Genomic DNA, 20620 nt, shown 5'->3' with positions numbered 1-20620 from the left:
TGATTCCAAGCCTAGGGTCGTAGAGCCACCTGTTGGACTTAATCCCATAAGCATTCTTACAGAATTCCTTAACCTCAAAACTTTCAAAATCGAAAAGTTAATCAAATCAAACACGGGTAGATTTCCATTATCCTTTCTGTTGACACCTAATTTTTAGCTCATTTTTGTCATATTTTCAAAAATTTCAAAATTAGGTCTAGGGATCTTGGCCAAGCCTAGAAACCTATTTCTAAACCAAAAAATAATTTTTTAGCATTTTTCTGCATTTTTTCTTAATTTCTTTTAGTCAAAATAAGCAAGAAAATCAAGAAAAATAATAAATGGAATCATAAAATTTCATAAAAATAGTCACTAATCTTATTTTAAATCCAATTTCATAAATACACTGTCAATTTTAGAAAATATCAATTGGGTATATATTTTTCCCAAAATTGGGCAAAATTAAACCCGAATTGAACCAAAAATTAAATTAAATTTTTTCTAGACATTTTTAAGTCATAGTGTCTTCACAACAATTGATTCTGGGACCTTTAATTGCATAATGGTCGGTCCAATTGCACAATTTTACATAAAAATAAAAAATCCCCAAAATTTGATTGAAAATTAAGAATTTTGAACCCAAATTGGGAATCGTGCCCAAAATGAAATTGTCGAAATATGAGACTATCATTTCTAGGGTTAATCAGGGGTGGTAATTCAATTTTGGCATCAATTTTGCCTAATCAGGTCTTTAGGACCTCGAATTGAACAAAACCCTATTAACCCGAATATAAAAATGAGAAAATCTTGGGTACAATTATAATAAAAATTGAGGAAAATTATATGTTTGGGTTCGGAATATGATGAGAAATTCAATTTTGAGGTTGAATTTCGAAAATTTAGTGGAAATTGGGCTGATGGGGTCATACAAGCACTGTAGGAGATAGAAAATTTGATGGGAAGGCAGGCTCAAGAGAGGGCTGCCAATATTGCCCAAGCTGCTGAGGCCGCTGCAGCTGCTGTTGTTAATGAAAATCAAGCCAATTAGGGGCCAGCTCAAGTGGTCGTGAATAGACAAATGCACCAGCTGGTGGAGTAGTTCTTGAAATTGAAGCCGCCGAAGTTCGATGGAAAGGGTGACCCTGAGGCCGCGCCGCGTCGGGTGGAAGAACTGAAAAAGGCCTTTGAAGTCTTGGGGTGCACCGAGGCCGAGAAGGTGACTTTGGCTATGTACCAGTTGCAAGAAAATGCCAGTGATTGGTGGAAGGCCACTAGGGGGAGAGTGTTCCCTGAGGGTACTGCCCAGACTTGGGCTATGTTCACTGAGAATTTCTACGGAAAATACTTTTTTGAGAGTGCTAGAGAAAGGAAATTAGCGGAGTTCATGAGACTTCGCCAAGGATCGATGACTGTGGATCAGTATGAGGCGGAATTTGCAAGGCTATCGAAGTTCGCGCCAAGGATGGTGGAGGACCCACTAGATAAGGTCCAAAGGTTCCGGGATAGGCTGAAGCCGGACCTTCGTAGCCAGATGATCTCGCTGAATATCCGGGATTATGGAGAAATGTATGAGCGAGCTCAAGCGATAGAACGGGATCAGATGGATAGGGCCGCCGCTTCTGGATCGCGGTTTGCCCCGGCTAAAGACAACCACCGCTTCGGGAAGAGGCCGATGGCGGGAAACAGGCGTTTTGTCCCTCCCGTTAAGAAGAACATCGGGAAGCCGAACCATTCTCAGAATCAATTTGGGGCATGTTTCGGGTGTGGGAGCCTGGATCATCAGATAAGACATTGCCCTCAATGTCCAACAGGACCGCCAATACAATCTTAGCCGCCCCGGAGTGAAAATCAGACTGGAAATCCCCCGTCGGCAATTCAGAGTAGACTGCCAGCTCAAGGAAGAGTGTATGCAATGGCGAGAAGGAAGGGTGAGGACATGCCAGGCGTGGTCATAGGTACGGTCTCTCTCTGTTATCATGCTGCCTATGCCTTGTTTGATCCGGGAGCTTCGCACTCGTTTATATCGGAACAGTTTGTTAGATTGACTGGAATTGAGAAGATTTTGCTTGAAGTTATGTTTTGTGTAACGACTCCGCTGAACGATATGGTGTTAGTCTCGTTAGGGTGTCCTAACTGTAAGATAGTAATTGGGGGTAGAGAGGAAAGGATAGACTTGGCGGTATTGACTATGTTCGATTTTGATGTGATTGTCAGGATGGATTAGTTAGTTAAGCAAAAAGCCGTGATGGACTGTAGCAACAGGGTGATCAAATTCAACCCGATTGGGCATCCTAGATTCGAGTTTATGGGAAATCGAGGAGGGACCTCGATCCCTTGGATTTCTTCACTTGAAGTAACCAAGTTGTTGGATGAAGGGTGTGAAGGGTATTTGGTAAACGTAGTCGATCCGAAAGTTGCGGAACCAAGATTAGAGGATATACCCGTGGTGTGCAATTTTCCCGAAGTATTTTCTCAGAAATTGCCGGGTTTGCCACCAGAAAGAGAAGTGGAATTCGTAATCCAGTTGGCCCCAGGAACTGAGCCGATCTCGAAGGCGCCGTACCGGATGTCACTATCAGAACTGAAGGAGTTAAAGGTCCAGATGCAAGAGTTGTTGGACAAGGGTTTTATCCATCTAAGTGCATCTCCATGGGGAGCACCGGTGTTATTTGTAAGGAAGAAGGATGGGACATTGAGGTTCTGTATAGACTACAGGCAGTTGAACCAGATAACCGTCAAGAATAAGTACCCATTGGCGAGGATTGATGACCTGTTCGATCAGTTGCAGGGAGCTTCAGTATTTTCTAAGATCGATCTATGGACGGGGTATCATCAGTTGAGGATTAGGAAGGAGGATATACCTAAGACGGCCTTTCGGACGAGATATGGGCATTACGAATTCACGGCGATGCCTTTCGGTTTGACTAATGCCCCCGCTGCCTTCATGGATTTGATGAATCGGGTATTTAAGGAGTTCTTGGATCGGTTCATTATAGTCTTAATCGATGATATATTGGTATACTCGAAGAACCCGGAAGATCATGAGATGCATTTGACTGAAGTGCTACGGACCTTAAGAGAACACGCACTCTACGCCAAGTTCAGTAAGTGCAAATTCTGGCTCAACCGAGTGGCGTTTCTTGGACATATAATTTCTGGAGATGGAATTTCGATAGACCCGACTAAGATTGAGGCAGTGACCAAGTGGGCAAAGCCGACGTCAGTAAGAGAAATTCGGAGTTTTTTAGGTTTGATAGGATACTACAGGCGTTTTGTAGAAGGATTCTCGTCAATAGCCATGCCGTTAACGCGATTACTCAAGAAAGAAACGAAGTTCGAATGGGACGATAAGTGTGAGAGGAGTTTTCAGGAGCTAAAGCATAGGTTGACGACTGCTCCAATGTTAACTATTCCGTCTAGGTTAGGAGGGTTTGAGGTCTACAGTGATGCGTCGTTGAGAAGACTTGGGTGTGTTTTGATGCAACATGGAAGGGTGGTTGCGTATGCGTCACGTCAGTTGAGACCGCACGAAATGAATTACCCGACTCATGATTTGGAATTGGCTGCAATCATCTTCGCCCTTAAGATTTGGAGGCATTATTTGTGCTGGAAAAGTTTCAGATTTACACAGATCATCAGAGCATCAATTATTTGTTTTCACAGAAGGAGTTGAATATGAGGCAACGTCATTGGATGGAACTCCTCAAGGACTACGATTGCGACATCTTGTATCACCCTGGAAATGCTAATCGAGTGGCGGATGTGCTAAGTCGGAAGTCGAGTATTGCGCACATAATGGTCAAGGAATGGACTCTATCGGAAAGGATAAGAGATTCAGAATTTAAGTTTGAAGTGAGCCGTGTGTCGAATTTACTTGCCGCGTTGAGGATCGAACCGAAAATTCAAACCAAGATAAAGGCATTGCAATCTACGGACCAAGAAATTCAGAAGATAGTGGAAATGGATGCCGCCAAGAGAAAACCGGATTTCCAAGTATCCGAGAATGGGATCTTGAAGTTCCGTGGACGATTGTGCGTGTCCGACGATGTGGAACTGAAGGAGGAAATTTTGAGGGAAGCTCATCGCAGTAATTATAGCATTCATCCGGGCAGTACAAAGACGTATCAGAACCTGCGGTAGCATTACTAATGGAATGTGACGAAAACGGATGTGGCCAAACATGTGGCGAAATGTCTGACATGTCAGCAAGTAAAAGCGCAGCATTGTAAGCCTGGAGGACTTCTGTGATCATTGGAAATCCCCGAATGGAAATGGGAACATGTCACGATGGACTTTGTCACGGGATTACCAAGGAGTCAGAGAGGGCACGATTCGATTTGGGTAATAGTGGACAAACTGACTAAGTCAGCACACTTCCTGGCGGTGCGAAAGGATTTTGAGTTGGAAAGGTATGCAGATTTGTATGTACGACAGATTGTCTGACTTCATGGAGTACCGGTGACGATCACTTCGGACCGTGATCCCAGGTTTACCGCCAATTTTTGGAAAAGTCTATAAACGGCCTTAGGGATGAAATTTCAGTTTAGTACGGTCTATCATCCACAGACGGATGGCCAATCGGAGAGGAGGATCTAGACTTTGGAAGACAGTAATTGGAGGGTAGAGAGGAAACGATAGACTTGGCGGTATTCACTATGTTCGATTTTGATGTGATTGTCGGGATGGATTGGTTAGTTAAGCAAAAAGCCGTGATGTACTATAGCAACAGGGTGATCCAATTCAACCCGATTGGGCATCCTAGATTCGAGTTTATGGGAAATCGAGGAGGGACCTCGATCCCTTGGATTTCTTCGCTTGAAGTAACCAAGTTGTTGGATGAAGGGTGTTGAGGGTATTTGGTAAACGTAGTCAATCTGACGGTTGCGGAGCCAAGAATAGAGGATATACCCGTGGTGAGGAATTTTCCCGAAGTCTTTTCTCAGGAATTGCCAGGTTTGCCACCAGAAAGAGAAGTGGAATTCGTAATCGAGTTGGCCCCAAGAACTGAGCCGATCTCGAAGGCGCCGTACCGGATGTCACTATCAGAACTGAAGGAGTTAAAGGTCCAGATGCAAGAGTTGTTGGACAAGGTTTTATCCGTCCGAGTGCATCTCCATGGGGAGCACCGGTGTTGTTTCTAAGGAAGAAGGATGGGACATGGAGGTTGTGTATAGACTACAGGCAGTTGAACCAGGTGACCGTCAAGAATAAGTACCCACTGCCGAGGATTGATGACCTGTTCGATCAGTTGCATGGAGCTTCAGTATTTTCTAAGATCGATCTACGGACGGGGTATCATCAGTTGAGGATTAGGAAGGAGGATATACCTAAGACGGCCTTTCGGACGAGATATGGGCATTACGAATTCACGGTGATGCCTTTCGGTTTGACTAATGCCCCCGCTGCCTTCATGGATTTGGTGAATCGGGTATTTAGGGAGTTCTTGGATCGGTTCGTTATAGTCTTCATCGATGATATATTGGTATACTCGAAGAGCCCGGAAGATCATGTGGTTCATCTGACTGAAGTGCTACGGACCTTAAGAGAACACGCACTCTACGCCAAGTTGAGTAAGTGCGAAGTCTGGCACAATCGAGTGGCATTTCTTGGACATATAATTTCTAGAGACGGAATTTCGATAGACCCGACTAAGATTGAGGCAGTGACCAAGTAGGCAAAGCCGACGTCAGTAACAGAAATTCGGAGTTTTTTAGGTTTGGCAAGATACTACAGGCATTTTGTAGAAGAATTTTCGTCAATAGCCATGCCGTTAACGCGATTACTCAAGAAAGAAACGAAGTTCGAATGGGACGATAAGTGTGAGAGGAGTTTTCAGGAGCTAAAGCATAGGTTGACGACTGCTCCAATGTTAACTATTCCGTCTGGGTTAGGAGGGTTTGAGGTCTACAGTGATGCGTCGTTGAGAGGACTTGGGTGTGTTTTGATGCAACATGGAAGGGTGGTTGCGTATGCGTCACGTCAGTTGAGACCGCACGAAATGAATTACCCGACTCATGATTTGGAATTGGCTGCAATCATCTTCGCCCTTAAGATTTGGAGGCATTATTTGTGCGGGGAAAAGTTTCAGATTTACATAGATCATCAAAGCATCAATTATTTGTTTTCACAGAAGGAGTTGAATATGAGGCAACGTCGTTGGATGGAACTCCTCAAGGACTACGATTGCGACATCTTGTATCACCCTGGAAAGGCTAATCGAGTGGCGGATGCGCTAAGTCGGAAGTCGAGTATTGCGCACTTAATGGTCAAGGAATGGACTCTATCGGAAAGGATAAGAGATTCAGGATTTAAGTTTGAAGTGAGCCGTGTGTCGAATTTACTTGCCGCGTTGAGGATCGAACCGAAAATTCAAACCAAGATAAAGGCATTGCAATCTACGGAACAAGAAATTCAGAAGATAGTGAAAATGGATGCCGCCAAGAGAAAACCGGATTTCCAAGTATCCGAGAACGGGATCTTGAAGTTCCGTGGACGATTGTGCGTGCCCGACGATGTGGAACTGAAGGAGGAAATTTTGAAGGAAGCTCATCGCAGTAATTATAGCATTCATCCGGGCAGTACAAAGACGTATCAGAACCTGCGGTAGCATTACTGGTGGAATGTGACGAAAACGGATGTGGCTAAGCATGTGGCGAAATGTCTGACATGTCAGCAAGTAAAAGCGCAGTATTGTAAGCCTGGAGGACTTCTGCGATCATTGGAAATCTCCGAATGGACATGGGAACATGTCACGATGGACTTTGTCACGGGATTACCAAGGAGTCAGAGAGGGCACGATTCGATTTGGGTAATAGTGGACAAACTGACTAAGTCAGCACACTTCCTGGCGGTGCGAAAGGATTTTGAGTTGGAAAGGTATGCAGATTTGTATGTACGACAGATTGTCCGACTTCATGGAGTACCGGTGACGATCACTTCGGACCGTGATCCCAGGTTTACCGCCAATTTTTGGAAAAGTCTGCAAACGGCCTTAGGGACGAAATTTCAGTTTAGTACGGCCTATCATCCACAGACGGATGGCCAATCGGAGAGGAGGATCTAGACTTTGGAAGACAGTAATTGGGGGGTAGAGAGTAAATGATAGACTTGGCGGTATTCACTATGTTCGATTTTGATGTGATTGTCGGGATGGATTGGTTAGTTAAGCAAAAGCCCGTGATGGACTGTAGCAACAGGGTAATCCAATTCAACCCGATTGGGCATCCTAGATTCGAGTTTATGGGAAATCGAGGAGGGACCTCGATCCCTTGGATTTCTTCACTTGAAGTAACCAAGTTGTTGGATGAAGGGTGTTGAGGGTATTTGGTAAACGTAGTCAATCCGACTGTTGCGGAGCCAAGATTAGAGGATATACCCGTGGTGAGCAATTTTCCCGAAGTCTTTTCTCAGGAATTGCCGGGTTTGCCACCAGAAAGAGAAGTGGAATTCGTAATCGAGTTGGTCCCAGGAACTGAGCCGATCTCGAAGGCGCCGTACCGGATGTCACTATCAGAACTGAAGGAGTTAAAGGTCCAGATGCAAGAGTTATTGGACAAGGTTTTATCCAGCCAAGTGCATCTCCATGGGGAGCACCGGTGTTGTTTGTAAGGAAGAAGGATGGGACATTGAGGTTGTGTATAGACTACAGGCAGTTGAACCAGGTGACCGTCAAGAATAAGTACCCACTGCCGAGGATTGATGACCTGTTCGATCAGTTGCATGGAGCTTCAGTATTTTCTAAGATCGATCTACGGACGGGGTATCATCAGTTGAGGATTAGGAAGGAGGATATACCTAAGACGGCCTTTCGGACGAGATATGGGCATTACGAATTCACGGTGATGCCTTTCGGTTTGACTAATGCCCCCGCTGCCTTCATGGATTTGATGAATCGGGTATTTAAGGAGTTCTTGGATCTGTTCGTTATAGTCTTCATCGATGATATATTGGTATACTCGAAGAGCCCGGATGATCATGAGGTTCATCTGACTGAAGTGCTACGGACCTTAAGAGAACACGCACTCTACGCCAAGTTGAGTAAGTACGAAGTCTGGCACAACAGAGTGGCGTTTCTTGGACATATAATTTCTGGAGACGGAATTTCGAGAGACCCGACTAAGATTGAGGCAGTGACCAAGTGGGCAAAGCCGACGTCAGTAACAGAAATTCGGAGTTTTTTAGGTTTGGCAGGATACTACAGGCGTTTTGTAGAAGGATTCTCGTCAATAGCCATGCCGTTAACGCGATTACTCAAGAAAGAAACGAAGTTCGAATGGGACGATAAGTGTGAGAGGAGTTTTGAGGAGCTAAAGCATAGGTTGACGAGTGCTCCAATGTTAACTATTCCGTCTGGGTTAGGAGGGTTTGAGGTCTACAGTGATGCGTCGTTGAGAGGACTTGGGTGTGTTTTGTTGCAACATGGAAGGGTGGTTGCATATGCGTCACGTCAGTTGAGACCGCACGAAATGAATTACCCGACTCATGATTTGGAATTGGCTGCAATCATCTTCGCCCTTAAGATTTGGAGGCATTATTTGTGCGGGGAAAAGTTTCAGATTTACATAGATCATCAGAGCATCAATTATTTGTTTTCACAGAAGGAGTTGAATATGAGGCAACGTCGTTGGATGGAACTCCTCAAGGACTACGATTGCGACATCTTGTATCACCCTGGAAAGGCTAATCGAGTGGCGGATGCGCTAAGTCGGAAGTCGAGTATTGCGCACATAATGGTCAAGGAATGGACTCTATCGGAAAGGATAAGAGATTCAGGATTTAAGTTTGAAGTGAGCCGTGTGTCGAATTTACTTGCCGCGTTGAGGATTGAACCGAAAATTCAAACCAAGATAAAGGCATTGCAATCTACGGACCAAGAAATTCAGAAGATAGTGAAAATGGATGCCGCCAAGAGAAAATCGGATTTCCAAGTATCCGAGAACAGGATCTTGAAGTTCCGTGGACGATTGTGCGTGCCCGACGATGTGGAACTGAAGGAGGAAATTTTGAAGGAAGCTCATCGCAGTAATTATAGCATTCATCCGGGCAGTACAAAGACGTATCAGAACCTGCGGTAGCATTACTGGTGGAATGTGACGAAAACGGATGTGGCTAAGCATGTGGCGAAATGTCCGACATGTCAGCAAGTAAAAGCGCAGTATTGTAAGCCTGGAGGACTTCTATGATCATTGGAAATCTCCGAATGGACATGGGAACATGTCACGATGGACTTTGTCACAGGATTACCAAGGAGTCAGAGAGGGCACGATTCGATTTGGGTAATAATGGACAGACTGACTAAGTCATCGCACTTCCTGGTGGTGCGAAAGGATTTTGAGTTGGAAAGGTATGCAGATTTGTATGTACGACAGATTGTCCGACTTCATGGAGTACCGGTGATGATCACTTCGGACCGTGATCCCAGGTTTACCGCCAATTTTTGGAAAAGTCTGCAAACGGCCTTAGGGACGAAATTTCAGTTTAGTATGTCCTATCATCCACAGACGGATGGCCAATCGGAGAGGAGGATCTAGACTTTGGAAGACAGTAATTGGGGGGTGAGAGTAAATGATAGACTTGGCGGTATTCACTATGTTCGATTTTGATGTGATTGTCGGGATGGATTGGTTAGTGAAGCAAAAGCCCGTGATGGACTGTAGCAACAGGGTGATCCAATTCAACCCGATTGGGCATCCTAGACTCGAGTTTATGGGAAATCGAGGAGGGACCTCGATCCCTTGGATTTCTTCACTTGAAGTAACCAAGTTGTTGGATGAAGGGTGTTGAGGGTATTTGGTAAACGTAGTCAATCCGACGGTTGCGGAGCCAAGATTAGAGGATATACCCGTGGTGAGCAATTTTCCCGAAGTCTTTTCTCAGGAATTGCCGGGTTTGCCACCAGAAAGAGAAGTGGAATTCGTAATCGAGTTGGCCCCAGGAACTGAGCCGATCTCGAAGGCGCCGTACCGGATGTCACTATCAGAACTGAAGGAGTTAAAGGTCCAGATGCAAGAGTTGTTGGACAAGGTTTTATCCGTCCAAGTGCATCTCCATGGGGAGCACCGGTGTTGTTTGTAAGGAAGAAGGATGGGACATTGAGGTTGTGTATAGACTACAGGCAGTTGAACCAGGTGACCGTCAAGAATAAGTACCCACTGCCGAGGATTGATGACCTGTTCGATTAGTTGCATGGAGCTTCAGTATTTTCTAAGATCGATCTACGGACGGGGTATCATCAGTTGAGGATTAGGAAGGAGGATATACCTAAGACGGCCTTTCGGACGAGATATGGGTATTACGAATTCACGGTTATGCCTTTCGGTTTGACTAATGCCCCAACTGCCTTCATGGATTTGATGAATCGGGTATTTAAGGAGTTCTTGGATCGGTTCGTTATAGTCTTCATCGATGATATATTGGTATACTCGAAGAGCCCGGAAGATCATGAGGTTCATCTGACTGAAGTGCTACGGACCTTAAGAGAACACGCACTCTATGCCAAGTTGAGTAAGTGCGAAGTCTGGCACAACCGAGTGGCGTTTCTTAGACATATAATTTCTGGAGACGAAATTTCGATAGACCCGACTAAGATTGAGGCAGTGACCAAGTGGGCAAAGTCGACGTCAGTAACAGAAATTCGGAGTTTTTTAGGTTTGGCAGGATACTACAGGCGTTTTGTAGAAGGATTCTCGTCAATAGCCATGCCGTTAACGTGATTACTCAAGAAAGAAACGAAGTTCGAATGGGACGATAAGTGTGAGAGGAGTTTTGAGGAGCTAAAGCATAGGTTGACGACTGCTCCAATGTTAACTATTCCGTTTGGGTTACGAGGGTTTGAGGTCTACAGTGATGCGTCGTTGAGAGGACTTGGGTGTGTTTTGATGCAACATGGAAGGGTGGTTGCGTATGCGTCACGTCAGTTGAGACCGCACGAAATGAATTACCCGACTCATGATTTGGAATTGGCTGCAATCATCTTCGCCCTTAAGATTTGGAGGCATTATTTGTGCGGGGAAAAGTTTCAGATTTACACAGATCATCAGAGCGTCAATTATTTGTTTTCACAGAAGGAGTTGAATATGAGGCAACGTCGTTGGATGGAACTCCTCAAGGACTACGATTGCGACATCTTGTATCACCCTGGAAAGGCTAATCGAGTGGCGGATGCGCTAAGTCGGAAGTCGAGTATTGCGCACATAATGGTCAAGGAATGGACTCTATCAGAAAGGATAAGAGATTCAGAATTTAAGTTTGAAGTGAGCCGTGTGTCGAATTTACTTGCCGCGTTGAGGATCGAACCGAAAATTCAAACCAAGATAAAGGCATTGCAATCTACGGACCAAGAAATTCAGAAGATTGTGGAAATGGATGCCGCCAAGAGAAAACCGGATTTCCAAGTATCCGAGAACGGGATCTTGAACTTCCGTGGACGATTGTGCGTGCCCGACGATGTGGAACGGAAGGAGGAAATTTTGAAGGAAGCTTATCGCAGTAATTATAGCATTCATCCGGGCAGTACAAAGACGTATCAGAACCTGCGGTAGCATTATTGGTGGAATGTGACGAAAACGGATGTGGCTAAGCATGTGGCAAAATGTCTGACATGTCAGCAAGTAAAAGCGCAGTATTGTAAGCCTGGAGGACTTCTGCGATCATTGGAAATCTCCGAATGGACATGGGAACATGTCACGATGGACTTTGTCACGGGATTACCAAGGAGTCAGAGAGGGCACGATTCGATTTGGGTAATAATGGACAAACTGGCTAAATCAGCGCACTTCCTGGCGGTGCGAAAGGATTTTGAGTTGGAAAGGTATGCAGATTTGTATGTACGACAGATTGTCCGACTTCATGGAGTACCGGTGATGATCACTTCGGACAGTGATCCCAGGTTTACCGCCAACTTTTGGAAAAGTCTGCAAACGGCCTTAGGGACGAAATTTCAGTTTAGTACGGCTGATCATCCATAGACGGATGGCCATCGGAGAGGAGGATTTAGACTTTGGAAGACATGTTGCGCGCATGCGTGTTGGATTTTCAGGGTAAATAGGAAGAGCAGTTGCATTTAGTCGAGTTTGCCTATAATAACAGCTATCAGCAGAGTATTCAGATGGTACCGTTTGAGGCATTGTATGACACAGTATGCAGAACACCAGTGTGTTGGGATGAAGTTGGGGAATGGAATATAACGGGTCCAGAATTGGTGCAACAGACAGTTGAGGCAGTCGAGATCATTCGGGAAAGGTTAAAGACAGCACAGAGTCGTCAGAAAAGCTATGCCGATTGGAGACGGAGACCCTTGGAATTTCAAGTTGGAGATCATGTTTTTTTAAAGTGTCGCCAATGAAAGGACTATCCCGATTTGGCAAAAAAGGAAAGTTAAGCCCGAGATATGTCGGTCCATACGAAATTTTGGAGAAGATTGGAGATCTGGCCTATCGACTCGCCTTACCACCTAACTTGTCCCAAGTGCATAACGTGTTCCACGTGTTGATGCTGAAGAAGTACGAGCCGGATCCGACCCATGCTGAGATATGAAGAAATAGACGTGGACGACAGGGTGTCGTACGTGGAAAGGCCAGTGAGGATCGAGGATAGAAAGGATCGGGTGCTGCGAAACAAGACGATTATGATGGTCAAAGTTGTTTGGGAGCATCATGGAACGGAAGGTGCCACTTGGGAGAGTGAAGAAGTGATGCGACGTCAACACCCCCAGTTGTTCGAGTAGACGGGTTTGGGTTGTAAATTTCGAGGACGAAATTTTTGTAAGGGGGAAGAGTTGTGACATTCTGAATTCGACCCACTTCCGGGATCAATGAAATGAATGTGTATTTCTCATTTCGTTTTAGTAAGTCTCGCCCGGAACTGATCACTCTCGGGATACTGACCAATAGGGAATGGCTAACTAGGAAAACGGTACGTGGACCCAAGAACTCGACCGTGAATCAAGCTTCGATTCCGAGGAACGACGAGGGAATATTTTGGGCCAATGTGGGCCGATCCAAAGAGGGCGACGGATTTGGTTTGCCAACGACGTATGATCGGATCGCGAGTGATTCCGTACGACCGAGAGTACGCATGGCGAACGATCCTAAACTTACTCAAAACGATCGCGACCTCCGGAACTAGCGATAGATCCTTGCGTTCTCTTGGAACTCGAGACCGTCACGACTCGAGTAACCCTAGGTCGATATGCATAACCCCTAAAAAGCCACCCGTTAGTAAGAGACGCTAAAATCGCATTTGAGCGAAATTGATCGTTAAGTTGAATCCGGACTTGAGCGTTGAATTTTACGAACGTACACAACTAATTTTCAAGGACGACGTCGTATTAGTGTGGCCAATCATATTTGGGATCGGTATGGTCGAAAAATGGAAATTTTGGATTGGGAGTGAAAAATTACCATTTTGCCCCTGAGCCTTATGCATTAATTCCGAATTATTGGAGAATAATATAGACATATTCAGCCCCCAAGAGAGCCGAAATTCATGGACCATGTTGCCCCCATCACTCTTGCTCATTCTCAACTTTGCCCTTAGATATTTTGTTTTAGATTGAATACTAGCCATTGGTTTTAGATGTGATTGATTGGTCTTTTAATCTTGGCCATTGGATTAGGTTGATAGTGGGGTGGATAGGCTTGTCAATGTGAGTGGAGTGGGTCACCTACTCCCACTCAAGGTTTTGTTTAAACTCTCATTCTCTCTCTCTCTCCTCCGTCATTAACCCCCATTCGGCCGGCCACTCCCCATCCCACTCTCCCCACTCTCTTCTCCCCTTGGCCACGAGAAGCCAAGCCGCCAGAGCAGCCCAGCCGTGGCCGTGCCGCCACCGCAGGAGCTGCACGCCGCCGCCGGCCGCTCGACCACCTCACGCGCGCCACCACCACCATTCGGCCACCCCATTCCCTCATTCTCCCCTTCTCTCTCTCATTTTCGGCACCACTAGCACCGACCAGCACCGCCTTGGCTGTGTGCCGCCGCCACCGCCGGCCGCCCTACCGCCTCACGCACCGCAACCACCGCCACCCTCACCTTTCCCCTCTCCATTTCCACGCCTCACCACCATCACCATCATCCTACCTCTCCGTTTGATTCAGCTGAGAGCCACCAGCCCGTCGCCGCCGCCAATCACCGCCGTGGGAGCCGCCGGAGTTCCTTGCTAGTCTGGCGTGATCCGGCGACCGTCCGGCCCATTTTTCCCTTAGTTCGGCACCCTTTGGAGCTTAGGACCTTGGTGAGTGGAAACCCTAAACCCTAATTAGGCTTTGATGCATTTTTAGACGAGTTTAGGGATTATTTAGGGTAATTTAAGGGTCGTTTTAGGGCCGGTGATTAGGGCTGATCATGTGGTGATTTTGGTGGCCTAGTGTGATGATTTAAAGGTGATTTAGAGGCCTAGAGTGGTCTGTTTAAGGGATGAATAATGTGAGCTTGAATGGACAATATGTTGCTAGTCTATGGTTTAAAGGTGTATTGCCATGGGTGTTTTGATTGGACCATAAGTGGCATATTTAGGCATCGTTTAAATTACTTGTGCGACATTGTGATGTTGCAAGGGGTGCTCGATATGGCCGTGAAAAGGAGAATACATTGTGGGTCATAGACTTGTGTGATTTCAATGACTTAATTGCATGATCTTTGGTGTGTCAAATTATGTACCGTGGCTGAATTACATTAAATGATGAATTGAGCATGTTGTTATGTGAATTGAGTACTCAATGTAGATTCAATTGATGCCCTGAGTTTTGGATGTTATGGCCATGGTTTCGTGCATATTGAGTGACGGCATATTATGTGAATCATGTGAGTTTGCACAAATGGCATTGAGCATGTGATCATCTAAAATGCCTTGAGGCGTCGTTTACGCGGGGTTCAGATAATAATTGGTGAAGTGTGTACGTGTGATCATATAAGCCCTGAAGCATTTAACGCGGGGCATTGAACCCATCCTGAAGCGTTTAACGCGGGACGATACCCGGTTTGCCGGATGATGGCCAACCTGAGGCGTCGTTCATGCGGGTTGTGTCACGGACTTGAGGCGTATTACGCGAGTCCCGAGCAGTGATGGACCTAATACGTTTAACGCGGGTCAGAGATTAATTGATGAATTGGCACACGTGCGAAGTGTGCATTAATGAGTGCAAGCATGTGCATGGCAAGTGATTGTGGCCAATTGATATTGTGTTGGTGCCATGATTGGTTTTATTGGTGTTATTATTATGTGCCTAATCTGCAGGGTCGGTTATATGTTTGATTTGGGCCCGAGGGCCTAAGTCGTTTGAGTACTGGACTGTATGTTTGATGGTTACTTGTTTGGAGGTACGAGGTGCATATTAGCCTAGTTTAGGTTTAGGGGGTCTACTCACTGAGATTCGTTCTCACTGTTGTTAAACCCAAATATTTCATACCCCCGACCTTGAGGATGGCCGGCATACCACTACATTTTGGGATCCCGAACCATATAGAGTGTTCGGTGATTGAGTACCCCGGTTGAAACGGGGAGGCCTATATTAGATTTTACACTATCGTTTGGGTCGACGAGGGCAGGCCACAGCTCAAGGCCCATCCCTACCTTAGTTGGTGTTATCGGGACCAGACCGGCTTTCACGGATCCCTTAGGACTTTCGACGTTCCGTTTGATGGGCTAGGCCAGTGGGATCCGTATGCAGCTGATGGAGAGGTAGTGAGTCCCGATGCCGTGTCCGAGGCGGATTCTGACCCCCGGCCAGTCATCTTTGAGTCCGACATGGATTTCGACCACCAGGAGGAGGAGCCGATGGAGTGGGAGTTCGATCCCGAACCGGAGCCGATGGAGCTAGAGTCAGAGCCGAAGGATGATCCCGAGGAGAAGCCGTTGGAGGTCGAGTCCGAGTAAGAGTCTTTGGATTCTGAGTTCGAGTCGTCTGATGATTCATCCGAGTCTTCGGGATCCGACCCGGATTGGATACCCTAGGGATTAGCCTAGAGCATAGCTAGGGCCGACACTTTTTGGGAGAAACCATTTTTAGATATAGTACCTGACCGCCCCGAGCCACAAATCCCTTTTTGATGTTGGTGGCTGCTAACCCGTTTTGGTTTATATATACTTATGTTTTTAACGGATATTGTAAATCCTCATTTTATGAATGTAAGTATGTGTTTATGATATTTGTTGCTACCTTGGTCATGTTTAATTATGTACGGGTCTATAATCGTTTCCGCATGTGTATTATTCTCTGATTTGAGTTTTGGGTCGGCGATGCGTCCTGGGACGTCGCACTAATTCGACCAAAGAAGGGATGCCATGTGCCGTAGGGTTCGGGGTGTGACATCCCGCGTTGATTTGGTATCAGAGCGAGGTCAGCTCAATCCAACTCGGTCGAAGCCTGGAGTGATAAGGAGCGATTGTAACGCCCCGACCTCGGGGTCACTAACGTGACGTCCCGTTCATTATTATCTTTCTTTACACACAAGCGGAAGCATATCTCGGGACAATCACATTTTAAACAAACAGCGGGATTCAGAAAAACAGCATCATGAGCAAACCTTGTATTTATAGGACACGCAAACATATTTTACAAGCCAACTTAGCCGATTTTAACCATTTACACAACAATAACAAGTGGCTTGGGTGTCCTAAGCCCACTACTTCGGATTCACAGCTCCTAGCTTTCCCCGAACTCCAACATGGCTCAAACTCCCCTTGTCGCCGCCGTCCGTTCGACCATCCTATGAACCTAAGAGGGAGAAACGGGGGATGAGTCGGGGAGACTCAGCAAGTGAAAACACTAATGTCAAGTGAGGATAAATCGATCACCGTTAACATGAGTCGGCCCTTACCGCACCGGCGTCGATGGCAAATCAATAGCAAAGTTCATGCGGATAAATACTAGAGAACTCTAAGCATGGCTATAACACGTGAACATCACTAGCCAAATTCCGGCTTCTATCTCGAGATATGAACGTCAAACACAAAACATAAACAAGCCAAAGAGATAACCAAGCAAGACCGAACACGGTCCAAGCAAACTACGTCACAACGCATCTCATCATCCTTTCCCGAGATTAGGGAATTCACTTACACAATGATATCAAACAAGAACTAGAGAAAACGAGGCGTGTGAAGGACACGTGAGTCTCGGCGATTCTCAGGCGATTCTTGGGTGGTGCTCGGGCTTGAACACGAACACTCGGGCCTTGGACGTGGCTTCCTCACTCGATCAAACCACAAGAGAGACACGAGCTAGTCGATAAGTTCTCTCTCTTTCTTTTTCTCTCTTTTCTCGGTCATGAACAAGAAGCAAGAAAGCAAGAACCAAGATGGTGGTGGCGTGAGGATGAGGAGAGAGTGGCGTGAGAGAGCTTGAGGGTGGCCAAGCCTATTTATAGGCAAGCCAAACTTGCTCCCCAAGTTGCTTTCCAACTTGCTCAAGAAGATACGTGGCCATCATGACAAAGCTTCCAAAGTCAAGACTCATCATAGCATGCATTTAATGTCATTAAATGCTCTTAATGAACTAAAATGATGAAGGGCCAATGCTTATCTCAGTCTCATTGGTCCTCTCTCTCTCTCTCTCTCTCTCCCTCGCGGCTACTCTCTCTCTCTCTCTCCCTCTTGGCCGAATGGCCTTCTTTCTATTTATAGAGAGACAAACTTGGGGCCAAAGTTTGGGGTATGAAGTCACGGCATATGTCATGTGTGGCTTAAGTCATGGTTTAGGTCATTTGGGGCATGAGGTCATTGCTTACCTCACATGGCCATTAAGAACATAAGCCAAAAGCCATGATGAAGGTGATAAGCTTGGACCAATAAATGTGACTTCCACAAGAAGATTTAACCCTTGACTTGGTTAATTTCGTTTTCTCCTGGGATGACCTCCAATCAAAGTACAAAATATCTCATTTGAAATCTCGGAACGTGTACTTTAAATCACCAGAAGACACCAAGTCCAAATTCCAATGTTCTCGTATAGAAAATGCCGAATCTTTGAAATCTGACAAAACCGGACAGCTTTGCACTGTTCAGGAAATCGGACTTGAAAACATAGTAAATGGACTTAAAAAATTCTCAAATTTCAATACGTCATAAACAAGATCTTAACAAACATTTTTCATGCAGAGCACGAAATCTGAATCTCTCTGTAAACACCATTTTTAGTAGTCCAAATACAGACTAAAAACAGTTCGCTGGAACAGCATTCTTGTTTCTCAAATTAAGCTCTGTCCAGAATCCAAATCATCTCGGAAAATTCCCAAATTTATATACATTATAGAAAAGGACGTTCTCAACAAGTTTTGTGAAGGAAAATTTTCCAAAATGGGCCCAGAAAAGCTTGTAGAAAATAAGGACGGTGTGAATATCACCGAAATACCCATTCTGGGCAGTTTCACACGGTCCGAAAATCAGTCCATCGTACCACTCATATTAACTCCAAAAATTATGAAATTAAAGTATGTAAAACTTAAATATGTTTGGAACAACTTTCAAGAATAAATTATTTGGAAATTCGGATCACAAAAATCTCCCCAAAAATAACAAAATGAAGGGGTACAAAGGATCCGAAACTGGGTTTTCCAAAACAAGAGTAAAAATTAGTTCCAATTGGAAAACCACCAAACTTAAACCATAGCCATTTCCCAGGGACTGAAATTGAGGATATTACAATTTACCTGCGGCTTCCCAGGCCCAAAAATCGGGATGTGACAATTCTCCCCCTCTAATAAAATTTCGTTGTCGAAATTTAAACGCGTACCTGGTTCCTCGAATAAATGCAGGTATCAACTTTTCCTCAATTCCTCACTCTCCCAGGTGACTTCTTTTATGCCCTGGTGACACTATAGGACCTTAACTAAGGGAATGGCCTTACCTCTCAATACTTGCTCCTTACAATCCACGATCCGCACCTGCTCTTTAGCATTGGACACTCTGCTGTCCACTTTGACCTTGTCAAAAAAAATTCAGCACGCGTGCCGGATCGGCTCATACTTTCACAATATCAATACATGGAACACAACATGTACCTGAGCAAGTTTTGGTGGCGGCGCCAACCGATAGGCCAAATTCCTTATTCTTCCTAGAATTTCAAAAGATCATACGTACCTGGGACTTAACTTACCTTAGTACCTTTACAGCATCCACTTTAATGTGGACTAGCTTTGGACCAGCGACCTTTCTTTCCCCGACCTCGATCCAACATACTAGAGTGCAGCAAGCTTGACCACGCTTCCGCTGCGCTACTCTGATAAAATCTTCCTCAAACACAATTTACTTACTTATAACAATCACGAAGATCGCACTTATCATTTCAAGTAACAGTTCCCATCTTACTTTCAATTCAGTTCCTAGTTCGGTTTATTCCTTTTCTTACCCACCATCCTAGAAGCCTGCCAGGAGCTGCACCTTGTTCAAGGTTTTAACCTCGGCGATCACTCTTGCTAGAAGCCGCACCTTGATCAGGCTTCTTGCCTCGGCGTCCACTTCCAGCCAAGAGCCGCTCCTTGATCAGGTTCTGCCCCGGCGATCACTCCCCACCCTCATCGGATCGAGCTATGTCAAAATTCAATAGCCTTCTCTTGGCTTAACACCGAACTGCAACTTACTAGAGGGGAACCTGCTTGGACTTTTCTTTTAAGGTCGTGGCGTCCTGATGGGACTTTCCTTTTTCCTCAGCGGTCGCAGCCTGGTCCTGAACACTTATTTTGCTATCAGTAGTCTATCAAGACTTTCTACAATACAAGAATAGGTCAGTGATCACAAACAAACAAGAGCATTTAACCTATTCAACCACAATCAATCATTCACATGCATAGGGGTGTTTCCTGGCTACCCAACTTCAGCGCACCTTATCACTCCAGATCTTTATTCCCGCTTTGATTTTAGAATCGTTTTCCCAATTCGGTGCACAGTTCGATCATTCTTGCCTTTAGCCATCCTAGAAGCCTGCCAGGAGCCGCTCAACGATCAGGCCCTTCACCTTGACGGCACTTCTGCCTAGAGGCCGCTCAATGATTAGGTCGTATGGCCCCGGCGCCACTCCCCGCCCTCATTGGACTGGCCAATTGTAAGTTGCCCTGAACTGCACCTACTGGAGGGAAAACCTGCTCTGATACCAAATTAAACTGTAATGCCCTGACCTCGGGGTCATTAACGTGACGTCCCGTTCATTATTATCTTTCTTTACACACAAGCGGAAGCATATCTCGGGACAATCACATTTTAAACAAACAGCGGGATTCAGAAAAACAGCATCATGAGCAAACCTTGTATTTATAGGACACGCAAACATATTTTACAAGCCAACTTAGCCGATTTTAGCCATTTACACAACAATAACAAGTGGCTTGGGTGTCCTAAGCCCACTACTTCGGATTCACAGCTCCTAGCTTTCCCCGAACTCCAACATGGCTCAAACTCTCCCTGTCGCCGCCGTCCGTTCGACCATCCTATGGACCTGAGAGGGAAAAACGGGGGATGAGTCGGGGAGACTCAGCAAGTGAAAATACTAATGTCAAGTGAGGATAAATCGATCGCCGTTAACATGAGTCGGCCCTTACCGCACCGGTGTCGATGGCAAATCAATAGCAAAGTTCATGCCGATAAATATTAGAGAACTCTAAGCATGGCTATAACACATGAACATCACTAGCCAAATTCCAGCTTCTA

The 20620-nt window shown here is 45.5% G+C and overlaps 1 protein-coding gene across 1 annotated transcript; it reads left to right on the top strand.

Moving 5' to 3' along the window:
• Positions 1-934: 934 nt before the first annotated feature.
• On the top strand, positions 935-1810 carry LOC130134893 (uncharacterized). The gene is made up of 2 exons (XM_056302756.1): positions 935-1003; positions 1094-1810. The coding sequence occupies exons 1-2, from the start codon at positions 935-937 to the stop codon at positions 1808-1810; spliced, it is 786 nt and encodes a 261-aa protein (XP_056158731.1).
• Positions 1811-20620: the final 18810 nt, after the last annotated feature.

This window comes from Syzygium oleosum, unplaced genomic scaffold (assembly GCF_021117445.2).
Source record: "Syzygium oleosum isolate NSW1041296 unplaced genomic scaffold, Sole_v2.1 Sole_v2.01, whole genome shotgun sequence".
Taxonomy (NCBI): domain Eukaryota; kingdom Viridiplantae; phylum Streptophyta; class Magnoliopsida; order Myrtales; family Myrtaceae; genus Syzygium; species Syzygium oleosum.
Note: the sequence above shows the minus strand (reverse complement) of the source record. Positions and strands in the feature narration are given on the sequence as shown.

What these genes read in the sequence shown, in the direction of transcription:
- LOC130134893 (XM_056302756.1), top strand. Translation starts at nt 935, where the DNA reads ATGGGAAGGCAGGCTCAAGAGAGGGCTGCCAATATTGCCCAAGCTGCT. An exon ending in AGGCCGCTGCAGCTGCTGTT is followed by an intron (nt 1,004 to 1,093) that starts GTTAATGAAAAT and finishes TTGAAATTGAAG; the next exon opens with CCGCCGAAGTTCGATGGAAA.